The following is a 15,701-nucleotide window of genomic DNA, read 5'->3' as shown; positions in this document are numbered from 1 at the left end:
TTAATTCACCCCTATGGATTTCCTTTGCACTACTCGCCTCACTGAAACAAGAGCAAGCATTAGAGCATATTGGAAGGGGACCTATAAAAAAATGACCCCAATACCTATAAGCTGGTACCTGCAGATGTCTAAGGGTGGTTGGGAACTCAAGTTTGACTTGGGAATTTAATGGGGCTCAAAAGCCATATTCTAAAAACGTTATCAAAAGGGAGTGAGATTTTCTCCTGCAGCTTTTCTTTCATTTATTTTTCTTTCTTTTAATAAATCTCAGGCAACACCTCTGCAGCAGAAATTTAATTTTCTAGTATATTCCACAGGGTAACTTAAATGAAACCTGTAGAAACAGCATCATTTTCTATTACATTCCACGTGACTTGCCATCAGGCAGCCTAAACTGAGCTTTTTTGGGGCACAGCAATTAGAAACCCAAAGATGCTGTCATAACAGCAGCTGTGAAATGTGGAAATGTCACTTCCTTCGTGCATGGACTTTACAGGCCTCTGATTCCCCCAAAAGACAGGGATCAGGGCTCTGTTATAAGGAAGGATGTCTAAACAGAGCGTATGCCCAGAGGAGCCCGGAGCCAGCATCCATGGAAATAAACAGAGCTGCATGCATAGCCTTTTCTCTTGTAAAGCAGGATTAGAGGCAGAGGCATGAAAAGCTGTTGTCATTTACCACATGCTAAGGTTGTTTTCCAAGTGAAGGATGTGTGCAAAGCCTGCGTGTTGGAAAACAAACTGGAAAGCAAAGATAAGGGAAAAATCAAACCCGGGGCGTCTACCTTCTCAAAAGAACATCTCGGCCTTGGAAACGCACACACAAGGATTATGCATTCTGCAATGAGGCAGTTCAGACCCACACCTGGATGGTGCACGTTAAATGGTCACCCACGTATGCTAATGAAAAGTCACAGCAAGGATTTAGATTGGATATAAGAAGGAAGTTCTTTACTGTGAGGGTGCTGAGGCACTGGAATGGGTTGCTCAGGGGGGTTATGAATGCTCCATCCCTGGCAGTGTTCAAGGCAAGGCTGAACAGAGCCTTGGGTGGCAGGGTTTAGTGTGAGGTGTCCCTGCCCATGGAGGGGGGTTGGAACTGGATGATCTTAAGGTCCTTTCCAACCCAAACTATTCTATGATTAAACCAAAAGCGTATTTCCATAAAGAAAACCTACCTGAAGGTCCCCACCGCCATCGGGAATTGCGCCTGGAAGACCCTGCAGTCAAGCAATGTGGTCTTTTAAATACATCAAGACAAACACCGGGAGGAAATACAATCTGTAGGAAACGCGCTTCACAGACACAGCTCCATTGGATGAGCACAAGGCAGACACCCAGCCCCACGGCTTAAAATGCAGGCCCTGAACCCAGAGCAGTCCTCACAACAGACATGTCAGGGGTGTAATCACCCTCTGGAGAGGCACAGCTGAGCTTCGGGAAGAGCTTTGAGCTTTATGTGATGAAGGCAGCAACTCGAGAAGAGCATCTGTGCACAGCCTCCTCCTGACCTGGGGAAAACTCCTTGGGAAAGACCTCCCGATCCCACTACTCAACCCTCCAGAGACACCACAGCAAACCCAAACCAGAGACTTGCTGGTTTCAAGCCCCACTTTCTGGCCCTACAAGAACGAGTCATGATTCAAACAACCACATAAACCTTAGTAGAGAGAACAGGAAGCCCACCCTGCAATCCCTTTATGCCACGAAGCCTGGGTGTCATTGGGTTCCACCACCCAAATAATAACCAGGAGATCATCCACACACCAAAGTCTGGCCAGTGAAAAGTCACTGCTCTCCTTGGGGTACAGTGTTTATGGCCTGCTGAAGCTTAGTCAGGAAAGGGAGAGCTCATGGCAATGACAGCAAATAGAAAGTGCCTGTTCTGGCAGCAAGAGGAAAATGATGGATGCTCCCTAGGGATTTTCCCACATTTATTTACTTACGGGAGGTCCAGGTGGTCCGGGAGGCCCTGGGAATCCCGGCAGACCAAAAGGTCCCTAGAAAGAGTGAAAAGTGTCAGAATCCCCCTTTTTAACCATCCCAATAAAACCACAAAGGGAGAGGAAGGGCAGCTACCAAATACCACTGCAGACTTGTGAATGTGGGACAAGGTATCCCTAATGGGTCTAAACTGCACCTTTCTTTCTGCAGAGGGGCCTATGATTGGAAAGAGAACAGCAGATGCATATGGAAGTGTAGCGATTAGGACAGAAGAACACAGCCCTGTGCCTACATTCCTATTTCCACTGGCTCTGTACCACTCCAGTGGAGCTGTGGGCACCCAAAAATGATGCTATGCTTCTGCATAACAGGCTCCCCTAGATCAGACCCATTCTGTGCAGTAGCTCCTTTTGAGGATGCTGAAAGTACAGGTCAGCTGGTAATTAATCTCTGTTGTAGTGACATTGGCTGCTCTTTTGTCTCTATTCATAGTTGGCAAAGGAAGATGTGGCTGCAAGCGGTTGCACATCTCTGGCACTGCACTGGTTGATGGGAGTGACCCTACACAACCTGATATAAGGAACAGTGTTGCCTGTGGGCATTAGTAGAGCTTACAGCTTCTTGTGCATCACACTTCCACAATGGGGTAAAAGACCAGAAATGGGGGGTTGGAATTTGATGATCTTAAGGTCCTTTCCAGCCCTAACTGTTCTATGATGCTATGGCTGTGGCATGTTCAGTAAATGGGGATCAAATGGTAGGAGAAACTCACAGGAGGACCCCGAAATCCATTTCCACCTGGGAGCCCACTGGGTCCTGGAGGCCCCTGTAGAACAGAAAGAAGAGCTTTTACACCCATGGAGACCTCGCATAGCTGCCAAAGCCTAGGAGCAACCAAACATCCTGGCTGTACTCCCTGTCTAATCCCCCCTGAGGAGCTCAATCCTGCACCCAGACAATCAGTTTACCAGTACCCATCTTTGCACCACATTCCCACAGAGCATACTGTTATCATCATTGGATGCTGCCAGCATCTGCATCCCCTCTAACACAGGGCAGGTCTGAGATGCCCCAGGAGCCCACTAAACAAAAGCTGCCCCAGAACTGGGTGCTTTCAGTGATTACAAAGCTGCTGTGTCTTGAATTCGCATCAGTGTCAGCCTCCTTGGGGTTAGGATAAGCACAAAAACCCCATCAGGCTGCCAACCTGTAGGACTCCACATCCCTCTGCCCGGCACAAGAGAGGGACACAAGGCCTGGAATGGGTTTATAGCACCCAGGGTACCCCATAAAGATAGTATACTAATTTAAAACTCTTTATCCTCATTACTTACTGGAGGTCCTGGTAGTCCTTTGCCCTGGAAGCAACAATTAAACCAGTAAAAGATCACTTGGAAACTGAACATACAGAAAAGCAAACACCAGAAAATGCTGCTTAATTCTTCTAAGTTTCCTTAGCACTCCCCCATCCCCAATTATTGTAATTTGCAATCAGAGCAAAGCTGGAGTCTTGATGAATCCTTTTGTTGCCTCTAGTAATTTCTATTCCCTTTACATCACTGTTACCTACGAGACATCTCGAAAGAAAGCCAGATACGATGATGTGATAGTGGGACAAAGTTAAGAAAACAACATTACAGTTCATCTACTTTTCCTTTCTTTCTTCGCATTTTTAATAGATATTATTTAATGTCTAATAATTTTGATAGCATTTGATATGCTAGCCTTTAGTCCATGGCTCGCTCGCTTTATAACATCTCAGAGACTAAACCCAGGTCCTGTGTTACCAGAACAGGTCCTACATTCATATTTAAACACTTCAAACAATGTTTTCACTCATTCAGGCTTTGATCCCTTTGTTTGGGATACAAAGCTGCTTATCTGCCCCTGGTGATGGGTTTGGCATAACATTACACACCATTTTACATAGGCAGTTGTAGGAGTTACTTACAGCAGGTCCAGGTGGCCCAGAAGGTCCCAATGCACCCTACAGGAATAAAACAGAGTGAAAACTAGCAGGGATAAACCAGAGACCTCAGTATGGGTGGACATGAGGGCCTGCCCCCCTTGACACCAATCTTTGCTTGGGAACTCCAGGAGTGTCTTACAGAAAGAGCCCACAACTGGCGATGCTCAGCTGAATTCACAAACAGGACAGAAATCTATGGGTAATGACCCTGTCCTTCCTGATGGAGCTGGAGAACATCCCAAACCAGCGCTGCTGGCTGTGAGCCCAGGGAAGACGCCGGCCCTTTCCTCATGTTCTGCGTACCAAATTGGATTAGAAACATTTCCCCTCGTTATGCTAAAGGAGAAAGATACAGAGGACCCAAGGCCTCATTAAGAGCAGTCTTGTGAGGAGAAAGCTGTGATCCAATAAAATCAACTCAGCTGCAAGTGTCAGCTCCTTCATCCCTCTTGCTGCAGGTTGCTCTGCTTTGCTTCCACTCCCTTTCATCTTTAGGCTCAACTCCTTACAACTCCTGATGGTTGTAAGGGACAAGCTGGGGTTTCCTCTTGCACAGCAAACATTGAATTCCTGACCCCTACTGACTTACACCTAATCCTGCCCGCCCTGAAGCCACCTGCACGGCCCCTTTCTGCTTTGGCCAACATGCCAAAGGGTCGGCAGAGTACCCAAAGTGCCAAGTGCCAGCACTTTACTCTCCTTAAGTTTGCTCTCTTTGCGTGTCTAAGGTGCAGCAGTGAATGCTTCTGGCATGGTGAAAGATCATCAAGTCCCTGAGCAAGCTGATGCGATTCCATTAAGTTCAAAGGAGAGACTCTGATTTACACCTTGATCTTAATAACATCGCCTGACTCAACCCATTCTCCTGGTAACAATGTTCTTTCTTGTCTGATTAGAAAACAATCTCACCTTAATTTCTCACTTTAAAGTAATGCACTCTATGAACACACAACTGTGGAGCACAGGAAATACTTGATTAATCTGACAGTCATAAAGAGATGTGAATAATGATGTTTTCCTCGTTGTTTGTAATGAAGGGCACTCAGTAGCACTGAGGTCAGAACTCAACTTGCTCCTGGCTAAACATAAAGGATATTTCCAATCCGAAAAACAAGTAGGCTCAATCTAATCACTCTGGAAGCAGAACCATGAGAAAAGCCAATGGATGATGGTAGCAGGAGGAGATATAGAAGATAAACCCCATTTTTTTATGCTGCCTTCCAGCACTCTGTCCCTAGTCACACATGAATCACTGTTAGACCGATGAAGCATAGCCTATAGAGGAAATGTTTAGCACTAATATAGCTAAAACCTGTCTTCCATGAGCCCACTTCCATACGCTGAATACCTTCGCTCCCAGACGCTCTGGATAAATACACTTATTTAGAAGGAAGTCATAGTGTTAAGCATGAAATCATTCCCACAACAGTAGGTAGGCACCAGCTTATTTCAGTGATCCCTGGGAGACAGAAATACGTTCTGAAAGTTGGGGAGAAGAAGGAAAGTTGGGATAACAACGGTGTCCCTTCAGAATGCTAAAGCTTTTAGAGGTTTTTCCTTGTCTCCAGGCTTCTGCTAGACCAATTAAAACAATTTTCCAGATGGATCACTGACCTTGAAAAGCTCCCATAAACGACAACAGGTCCCATGTTTGCCCCATGCTGGCGAATTGAGTTAGGAGACACAGGAAAGCATGTCAAATCGGAGCATGTAGTTAAGGTATCCCTGCTTGTGTGCTGCTACTGGACAGCTGAAGAGGAAGTTCTTGTGCCCAGAAATGATCTGCTCGGTTACCCTGCAAACTAGGAGCTTTTGTGCTAAAGTGGGCATGGGCAAACACTACTGCTGAACATAAAGCAGAGGCACAAAACTGCTCACAGCCTTCTGCGTGTGGTCCTGAGCTTTTCTGCTTTAGAGATCAGGGATCAGCTCCCAGGAGGTGCCGGATTCCTGCCACAGGCTGTCAGAGCCATCAGGATTCTGCAGCCCTGGATCTTTAGGGAGAAAGATGGGCACAAGGAAAAGTAAAGGAGAAGGGGTTTAGCGCAGTGCCGGTGGATGGAGGCTTGGAGCTGTGACCAAGATGCTGGGTCCTGCCACTGAGCTTTCCCCATGGCCAAGCAAGCTTTGCCTTGCACATGGGAAGGGTAGAAGAACATAACAAAGATACTTGGCTTTATCACTCATTCCTTTAACTAAATGAGACAACTCACAGGGTTTTGAGCTTTGGGTAACTCCTTGGAGCAACAAATGGATTATTTGAGATATACTGAACATGTTAGGAAGTCCAGTTTTTAACCTCTGCATGCTGTGATGCCTGTTCATCCCATCACTGCAGCCTCCAGCTCAAGAGACCACTGAACCAGCTGTGGATACAAGCCTTATCTTCCCACATCAGGAGGCAGGAAAATGGCTATGCTGGCTAAGAATCTGTGCTGAATGGCTCATTAATGTTTAGTTCTTAACGTCACAAGGAGGCCTTTACAGCCCCATGATGATCTGAAGGACATCTGTAACATCTCAGGCAGTCATTTCTCTATCCCTGTGGTGCCCCTTAGCAGAGCTGTAATATGCAGGAAGCAAGAAAAAAACCTCTCATGTCTTACTATGCTGGCTGGGGAAGTTTATGCCAAAGCAACTAATAATGTCAACCATATGGACAGCCCCAGAATTAGCAAAAGGGAAAAGTTTAAACAGTTAATACACAGTAGCAATAATTACAAACATAACAGAGCCACACATTCAGGCTGCAAATAAAGGCCAAAATAGCTTCACTTTGATAAACTTCATCATTAAGCCTAATGACTGCTTCAAGGAACTTTTTAGATGCTCAAAATACCACCAGAGCTGTTCTGCACTGGGACTCCCACCACTGAGGCTGCCCAGCCCCGTTCAAAGCCACATTAAAGAAAGATGGATTTCATGTCCCACCTAATGAAAAGCCATCTGGGGCTTCATTTCAAGGGCCCAAGTATTCTGCAAGGATTTATGGATAAATAAAGCCTTGTAATCAACACCTGAATGTCACCGATTTACAAAAGGATGAGAAATCATCAGCGCAATCAGTGATAACGTTCATTTAAAGGGATTTAGGCTCTAATGTGGTACTCACACGGTCTCCTGGGGGCCCATTTGGGCCAGGTGGGCCATCATTTCCCGTTAAACCCTGAAATAGCATAAAGAAAGTTGATGAGGCACTTTGGGAAAACACCCATGCTCATATGAGGTATTTAAGGGAAGATGACAGAATACTCACATCCACCCCAGGAAGGCCGGGCAATCCGGCTTCACCAGCTGCTCCAGGCTTCCCTGGTGCACCTTTTGGCCCCTAAATCAGATGCAGACGTGATTATGAAGATTATTTTTAACGCAGTAACAAGAGGAATGTGGTGTGTGTTGAGACAGGCTACAACATGGAAGCTCATTTGTTGATGTTCATCCCAAGCCATGCAAGATGGAAGAACTCCTTCACAGAGATGAAACTTGCCATGAATCCAAACTCTTAATTTGGATTTGGTGCTTTGGCTCAGTTCCACACGCTCAGAAGCTGCTCCTAGTAAAGGGTAGAAAGGGATGGGGCAAGTGGCTCAAAGCAAAGAGCTGTGCCACACAGTGCAACGCTGAGCAGCCCTTGGCAAACTGAGGAGCTGAAGCAGACTCAGACCAATGCCAAAACCAACCGCACATATGCGGCTCAGTGCCAGTTTTGTTGTGCCCCTGACAGATGAGCTTTATTTCGTGGATATCCTCTGCTAGCAAAGAAGCAGGAGGATGTGTTTGACCCCAGGAGCAGTGCTGAGCATCTCCACTCCTGTGTATCCCTCCAGGAAATTCTGCTGCAGGTCAAGAGGAAGATGAGCCAGTCTTAGCTCTTGCACTGTGTGCCTTTCCAAAGGATAAGCAAATCAGTGTCAGCCACAGAATACTTACTGGTGGGCCTGGCAAGCCAGGAGGGCCCGGCTCTCCCTAAATGAAAGAGGAAAGACATCAGTGTTAGTGCTGAACCTCCTTCTGTTGACTCTTTGCCACAATGCTGTTTCCAACTGTCACAGCACCCAAGTCCCCCTTCATGCCCACTCCAAGATTCACCATGCTCAGTCTTACGAAGCTGATGCTCTAGATCCTGCCACCCCCTAAAGCAGGATGAACTGCTTCAAGTGGTTGAAACTAGATGATCTCGAAGGCCCCTTCCAACCCAAACCATACTATGATTCTATGAACGTTCCACATCCATGGTAGTAGATCTGGTGAAACCCACACCCTCAGCCTCCCAGAAAGAACCAGTGCTTCCAAATGATGCCCAGCACCTCCGACTTTTCCTAGCTATTTGCACTTGGGATTGTCTGCAAGCGGGGCAGAGAGGAAGCTGGGTACCCAGCAAGGCTTTCAAACATCTTCCTGGTGAAACAGGGGGATATAATGATAAGCTCCAGGTATCCAGGACACAGCATGAAACTGTGGCACTACCAGGAGTTCGCGACTATCAGAAAGTGAAGAAGCTTGGTTTCCCATCTCATCCTTCAGTCCCAGTTCCCAGTGTCTGGATGGTTCCTTTCCCTGTTGGCTTCAGGAGAAGTGCACTAAATATTGCAAGAGACTCAGGTACTGGGGGTGAGAAGAGGGGAAGAGGCACGTGGATATCCTGGAAGAAGAAAATCTACACGGAAAAAGGGTTTATTACCAGAAATAACACCCTCCCCACCTTGGGGCTGATAATTAGGAGTCAGAAGGCAGTCTGCAAAGCTGTGGCATTTATAGAGTGTTTCTATATTTACTGTGTCAGCAACTGAGAAGTCTGTGGGCAAATCTCTCAAGACTGGCTGCTTTGATTTGCTCAGGCGAGGATTTATGGGCTGCACTGGGGACTGATCAACACAGACCAGAGGGTCACTGAACAGAGGGCTCTTTATGCTCTGTCTTGCTGAAGCAACTCCTTTGCCCACAGATTTTTCCATAAATAGTTATCATTATCATAGGTGGAGAAGGTCCCCTGCCAGGGAAATGAAAGGAGCAGTTCTTTTGCAAGGAAGGGTTTGAAAAGGCAGCTAGAAATGGCAGCAGAGGTGATTTACTCCCTCCTCCATCACCTGATTGCCAGCCCCTCGCATGTTTTCTTGCCTATGTGATGGCAATCTAAGCAGCAAGGTCACAGCATCAGCAAAGGCTGTTTGGGATCATCTTAAACCTTGACCCAGCCATCGTGGACCCCTGTGGGACTCTGTGGGAGCACCAGAACTTCAGCCAGCTGAATCAAAAGCCTAATCAGTGTTCATATCCCTAATGCCAGATCACTGGGAATTAGAGGCAAAGGCTGTCAGCAAGAGGAAATGCTCTCCTGGTGCTAGGCGAGAGGGAAGGAGGGTTACTCTTTCTTAGCAAGTCAAAGCAGGAGACGGGGAAGGGGGGGATTAAAACCACAACTTGATTTTTGCAAAGCGACAATTGCTCATTAGCAATTTGGGGAATTACATCCCCAGAAATAATTCACAGGGACCCGCAGCCAATTCTTTCGCTCACTACACTCTGCTTCTATTCTTGGGAAGGAGAGATGCTGCTCGTTAGCGAGGACGAAACGTGAAGCGTGTTAAAGGCTGTAATTATAAAGTATTTCAGAGGGACTTCACGTTGCAGACTCCACTTTTGTGTCTGCAGAAAGGCAAGGATAAAAGCAGGAGCTTCTAGAAATTGCGCTGATGGGGTTCATCCAGGGTTTGTTTAGAGAGAGCCTGAATAATTCAGCTGTGTGTTATGCACTGCTCACTGCTTGCAGCCGATGGTAAGGGACTGTTGAACACCTCAGCAATGCTCATCCAACTCGGAGACCATTCAGCAGCTCTTCCCACACAGCATTCATCCAAAGCCATCTGTGGAGATGATCCAGCTGGTGGCTCAGAGAGTTCAGGGAACTTGCATAGATACAGCCCAGAAAAGTTCTGGTTGTGCTTCAGAAAAAGCCTCACCATTGAAGTAATAATGGGTTTCATTCTTTGCACTGGTGGAATTGATGCTCCCACTCGGGCTCCACATGATCCTCTCCATGCAGCACTATGACAGTGCAGAGCAGTGCTGGATTTTCTATGCCATCATTTTGGAGGGTGTTGTGAATGTATATGACTACGCTCAACACCAGCCACAGCCCTGTATCTCTTCTTCTACACAGTTCCTTAAACAACTCAGTATCCCATTGAGTAGCAGGACCCATCCCAGAGCCTGTCCCTGACCAGCTGAGATGAACACATGATGCTCACATGAACAGGGCGCCTGAGCACCTACATCCATAGGAGGGATGTAGATCAGGGCTGTTCAAATGAGACACTGTTCCTGCACAGCCAACACTCCAAGCTCCAGCTGGGATTGCAAAGACTCTGCACCTTAAGTACTTTACTCAGCCATTCGATGTATTAGGACCAAAGATCTCCATGTTAATTAGATGTTGCTATCTGGTCATGTCCCATAGGGAGCTTCCAAAGCTTTTGGCAGAGGATAAAAGGGAGCAGGTTCACGTGGCTAACATCTCTCCAGGATCCTGTTTCCAAAAGCAATCAGGAGTGATGCTGGTGCTGTTCCAGAATTAAGGTGTAAAAGATCCTGTAGACAGCAGGAACAGAACAACACAGTGACAGGGATCTGTTTCTTTCCCATTGCCTATACGCAGAAGTTGGTTATGAACTGATATCTGAAAGGCTTGATCCCTCCTAAATCCTTCTTTTTCACTCTGTACAGAACCACAGCCAGCCTTGCCCAGAGCCCGTTGGCCATGCTGATTCCAGAGACTCACTGTTCCCAACGTGAACACGCATCCTCTGCCCTCTTCCCGGGTGTCCCTTAAGCCTTTTATCACACCATGAAAAACAGCGCAGAGAAACCATCGAGGACCAGCTCTGCACTTCCCATGCTACAAAACCAGAGTGAGATTTTCAGTAGAAGAGCCTGTTAACCAAAAGGACACTTCACAGGGACCAGCTGCAGTCAATGAGGTTCTCTCTTCAGCCCTGCTCACAGAGCCACTGTGAAAGCTCCCCGCTGCAGACAGAAAAGCTCCTTGTTCACAGTATGCCAGGGAACTCATACATCTTTCTTTACTTTCTCATCCAAAAGAAAATGACCTGCATGGAATGAACAGATTTTTTTCAAGGCTGCTTAAAGGCCCAATTCCAATAAACTCCCTTCAGACGAGCTTTAAAAAACCCTGCCTTATTCCATAGGCAGCTTAGAGACACAAGCACTACTCAAACTGAGTATGGAAGCAGGAATCTGGCCTTGCTGTGGTCTTGTTGAAGGTCCATCAGATGCACTTTTTATCCACTGCCAGCTCCAGGACACAATTCAGTCCTTATCCAACAGATGCACAGGAGAAAAACCCTTCATTTCTATGGAAACAACAATTAAATGTAATAGGAGAAGCTTTTCTCCACCGGCAAACGCTGTGGTTTGCAGCCTTCTACCTCTGCAGGAGGTGGATGAATAAGGAACTGCTGCTGAAATAAAGGTTGCCCATTTCAGCTGCCTTTGGTGCCACTACAGGCCGCTCACATCTAGCAACACAGGAGCCAGATTCTGCTCTCACACATGCCAATGTAAACCAGGGATAACCGTACTGACAATGCTGAAATAAACCAACTATAAGTAAGAGCAGTGTCCAGCGCTGCAAACTGGAGTTTCTTGGAGCCTCTTAGAAACGTGGATGCTCTGAAGTGTCACATAAACCTCTCCCTGAGCTACACAACAGGCAATGACTCTAACAAACATCATACCCACGCACTCAACCTTACCTACTACGCTCCCCTTCCTCCTAGATACCAATAGAGAAATATCCCACTTTACAAGCAGGGTCACAAATCCCTGCACATACATTAGCTTTGCCCTGAAGTTGCTCTTGAGATAGGGGATTGATCCTGAAAAGAACCTGATGCCACTCAGCACCTCCACCAGCTGTGCTGGCTCTGGCAAGCAAGCTGCTTCTCCAGGTCCATTCACCTCTGTGGGATAAGCCAAAGGCTGGGGCTCTGGAGAACAAGAACAGCTTCTCTGCTCAGCTGGCTCTGCCCCTGCTCCACCCCTTCCCTCCCTCTGCCATACGTCACTCACGTCTATGCCATCCTTCCCAGATGGTCCAGGGGGTCCTCGTGGTCCAGGAGGGCCTTGTGGTCCTACTCTCTGAAAGGACTGGGGGGAGAGAGGGAGAAGAGTTTATATTCTCATCAGAAATGGGCTAAACCCTACAGCTGAACCCTAACCCTGCATCCCTCAGCGCTCCCCCACAAACAGGGGGGACTCAGAGGAGCTCAGGACTAATGCAAGGCTCTTTGGAAAACCCCTTTGACTGAGGGCATCCTTAGGGCTCCCAGCTTCTTTAACAGGTGGCTTATAATGGGAATCAAAGCTGGTTGCTGGGTGACAAATGGGTTTGGTTGTATAGGAAATCCTCACTGCCTACAAGCACGGTTCAATTGGGGCAGAGGAGGAAATGCAAAGCCCATGGAAAATAGGTGCAAGTGAATGGCACTAGAAATTAAGTACTAGTCTCAGCCTTGTGGGGTGATGGAATAGCCGGGCAGACACTGCTGGAAACAGGAGAAAGGGAAATTCACCTCTCTGAGCATGATGCCATTTGAAAATCTGGGATTCTGGAGGAGGTCTGAGGAGGGGGGAAGGAAAGAAAGCTCCAATCATTGACTTCTATATGGAGAGGGCTCCAGAGAGCAACTTGCTGAAGCTTCAGTGAACAAAGGTTTCATTGTAGAAGCAGCTCTGAATTCCCAAGCCAGACTGCAAAAATTCCTCACTAACACAATGAAAACCCTCACTGAGGACTTACTACCCCAGGCAATGCCATCAATAACGTGCAGGGGAGTTCAATATAAATCTGCAGTGAGCAAAGGGTTAGATATGCCATTTTATACGTGTAAAATTTGGAAGTTAATTGAGGGAAGGAGTAAAGAGTTCTGATTCAGACGAAGACCCAGCTCAGATCAGATCAGTCTCACTGGCAACCTATACTTCACTGTAAAAGAAGACTGCTCCTCTTACATCAACAGGTCTCCCCTTTCCCAAGTCTTTCTCTCTTGTAACCGAAGTCCTGAATGGGAAGACAATACCTACACAGAAAGTATAAAGCAGCACTTTCTACAGGAGGATACGATCTGAAAGCCTTAACTACGCAGGCACAAACCCAGATGTGCTTGCCAGGCACTGCTTAACAGCACAAGCAACACACATTTTTAATGGACTTCAGACTCTAATCACCTGCAAACTGCCGCATTTCCCCCTGCAAGTACAACATACACACATCACGTTATCTTTTACCCTTATAGACCTTTTCCTGGAGCGTAACACATCAACGAGGCTTCTTACCTGAGCTGCTGCTGTGGCTAAGAGCTGACAGAGGAAGAGAAGCCCAAAAGCGGAGAATCCAGCCATGGTGCCCAGGCTCTGCCTCCCTTCCTTCCTCCTGGGCAGCTAAACCCTTTCTCCTCCAGGGTACAGCAGATCCCTCCTCCCAGGTCTCAGCCTACACACAGAGACTCCTCTCCTCCAGATAAACCTGCGGCTAAAGCCCGAGGGGCAGAGCTCAGGAGCACAGGCAAGAGGGGCTGAGCTTGGAGGAGGGAAAGAGGAGGTTTAGGAAGGAGGTGGGAGCAGGAGGAGCAGCAGCAGGCAGTCAGGAAGAGCAGCTCATTCATGCCCTGCTGAGCAGCCCCAGCCTAGAGCAGCGAGGGAGCCTACAGATTGGCCGGACATAGGGATGCTGCAGGAGATGCAGACGCTCCTTAGGTCTCACACGGACCATTTCTCAAAGCCCATCACCACCTCTGCGCTGGGCAGATGCTAAAGCAACACAAAGTGAGTTATTCAGTGCCTGAGGCCACCCAACTTCACTGGAGAAATCACTATGCCTGTAACAAGCACAAGATGCACTACAGAGACATGCGCTTACTGCTTTGTGAGAGGGTTTATTAGCTCTGGAGGTGTATTCACATCTGATTTGGGTTTGCTCTTTTTTGCAGGGAGATCTGAAGGACGCCAGCCTGAGGAAGTGATGAATTCTGAGCAGAGAACAGATGACTGCAGATGGATACAAGGAGGGAGAAAAAAGGAGAAACATTCTCAGAGCCACAAAATAATTTAAGGAAGAATTTGCCTTGGAAGTATCTGCATGGAAGGAACAGGATGAGAGTTCCCATTCCAAATGGCAATATATTCATGAAGATGCATCTTCCGCCCATAGCTTCATGCTTCCCTTTATTGATGAAAGACAATTTAATCCAAAGCAGGGCTGGGAAGCAGACAGGAACAGCGGCAAGATTCATCAGGACTAAATGACACAGCCCACTTGGTTAGCAAGAGGAGAGCATTAGCGGAAAAGCAAAGCTTGGATGAAAAACCAGGTCTCAGTTTGCATCCTTGCACCAGGAGGTTTACATGAGCACACAGTGTGTGCCTGTCCAGCTCCACAGCAGCCAATATTAACCATGACAGAGGGATAAAGGGCTCCAAGATTCACTAAGCTCCCACAAGATTTTGTGGCAGCTGGGGACACAAAGGGAGTGTGTGTGTGCCTGTCTTCAAAGGGAACTGAATGTTTCATAAGACACCACAAACCCCACAGAGGACGAGCAGCGCAGTCACTACAGCGGCTTTGCACAGAGCTTGCATCTCCTTCACACCGAGGCCAACTGATGGCAAGAGAGAAGGCAAAGAATGCTCAAGTTCCTCAGCCACACGTTTTTCATAGCAAGGCAGGGATGAGGGCTGCTGTGAGAGGAGCCTGCTTATGACCAGCAATGGAAGCGCCCTGGGAGGATTCATCACAAAGCCCACCCGACAAAAGGACTGGTCCTCTTCTCCTTCCATGTACCCAGGCAGAGAGGGCACAGCTGAAGGGACACAGTGACTTCAGAAAGCATCATCACAAAGACACCACTGCGCTTGTGTCCTGTGGTGGGGCAAATGGATATGGTCATGTCCTACCCTCAAAGATGAAACAAGCAGAAACTGGTACGCATCAAAGTCATGCTTTAATAGGTGACATTAACATAACAGACTCTGTGATACAGCTCTGAGTGCTGGAAACATCCTGTGAACTCACTGTAAACCTACAGGCAAAATCAAACCTGATCACAATCAGGAATGGTTTGGTTTGAGCACTTCAGACCTGGGCTCACAGTGAAATCCCATTAAACACAAAGACAAACCACACATCACCCTAATAAGAGTTATGATCTATGCCCCAACTGAGCACGTATTCACAATGAAAACTTCATTAAATAAGAAAATGACTATAAATCTGTACAAAAGCCACAATTAACAATTTTGTCATGAATCTTTTATGAACGAATTCTCACTCAACACCTTCAAGTATCTGTATCTGTAGTTCAGTGTATTCTCACTGGCCTTGTAACTCCACCTGTTCATAAGAAGTAGTACTTTAAAAACATTAAAGCCTTTTTCCAGCATGTGTGTGACCATGAACATTAGATCTTAGGCTTGCAGACTTGCACATGGCATGCTGGATCAGTACCCACTAATCTGGGAAGACAAGTCACAGATCAAGCTCTTTCAAAGAGGAAGCTTCTTAAGAGCTGTAGCAGAGAGGGAAAACATCACCATTGCACAGGCTACTGCATCTTCCCCCTGCAAATGCAGGCAAACCTTTAGCCACCTCCTGCACAAAACAAACAGCACCTAAAACCCCCAGAACTAAACCAAACCATCCGAGCAAACAAGTCCAGACCTTTTGGCTGTTGGGAATGGCTTCCTCTGCTTCACGAAACAGGTCCCCTGTTGTA

At 47.1% G+C, this 15,701-nt stretch overlaps 1 protein-coding gene across 2 annotated transcripts in view; it reads right to left on the bottom strand.

Moving 5' to 3' along the window:
* COL9A3 (collagen type IX alpha 3 chain) overlaps positions 1–13,420 on the bottom strand; it is a 35,651-nt gene extending 22,231 nt beyond the window's left edge. The window contains exons 1-10 of one of the 2 annotated variants that reach the window (XM_057400878.1): positions 13,267–13,420; positions 12,001–12,078; positions 7,843–7,878; positions 7,169–7,240; positions 7,025–7,078; positions 3,895–3,930; positions 3,278–3,301; positions 2,716–2,769; positions 1,946–1,999; positions 1,178–1,219 (exon numbers count right to left, since the gene is read on the bottom strand). In XM_057400878.1, the coding sequence (XP_057256861.1) occupies positions 1,178–1,219; positions 1,946–1,999; positions 2,716–2,769; positions 3,278–3,301; positions 3,895–3,930; positions 7,025–7,078; positions 7,169–7,240; positions 7,843–7,878; positions 12,001–12,078; positions 13,267–13,332 (516 nt within the window). In that variant the 5' untranslated portion in view covers positions 13,333–13,420. Of the gene's footprint in view, positions 1–1,177; positions 1,220–1,945; positions 2,000–2,715; positions 2,770–3,277; positions 3,302–3,894; positions 3,931–7,024; positions 7,079–7,168; positions 7,241–7,842; positions 7,883–12,000; positions 12,079–13,266 lie in introns of those variants that run through there. The other variant, XM_057400879.1, reaches the window with a different exon arrangement.
* Between the last annotated feature and the right edge of the window lie 2,281 nt (positions 13,421–15,701).

Source organism: Pezoporus wallicus, unplaced genomic scaffold, assembly GCF_028554395.1.
Source record: "Pezoporus wallicus isolate ANWC-B61680 ecotype Strahan unplaced genomic scaffold, APGP_CSIRO_Pwel_v1 contig_11133, whole genome shotgun sequence".
Classification (NCBI taxonomy): domain Eukaryota; kingdom Metazoa; phylum Chordata; class Aves; order Psittaciformes; family Psittacidae; genus Pezoporus; species Pezoporus wallicus.
This window is presented reverse-complemented; position numbering and strand designations above follow the sequence as displayed.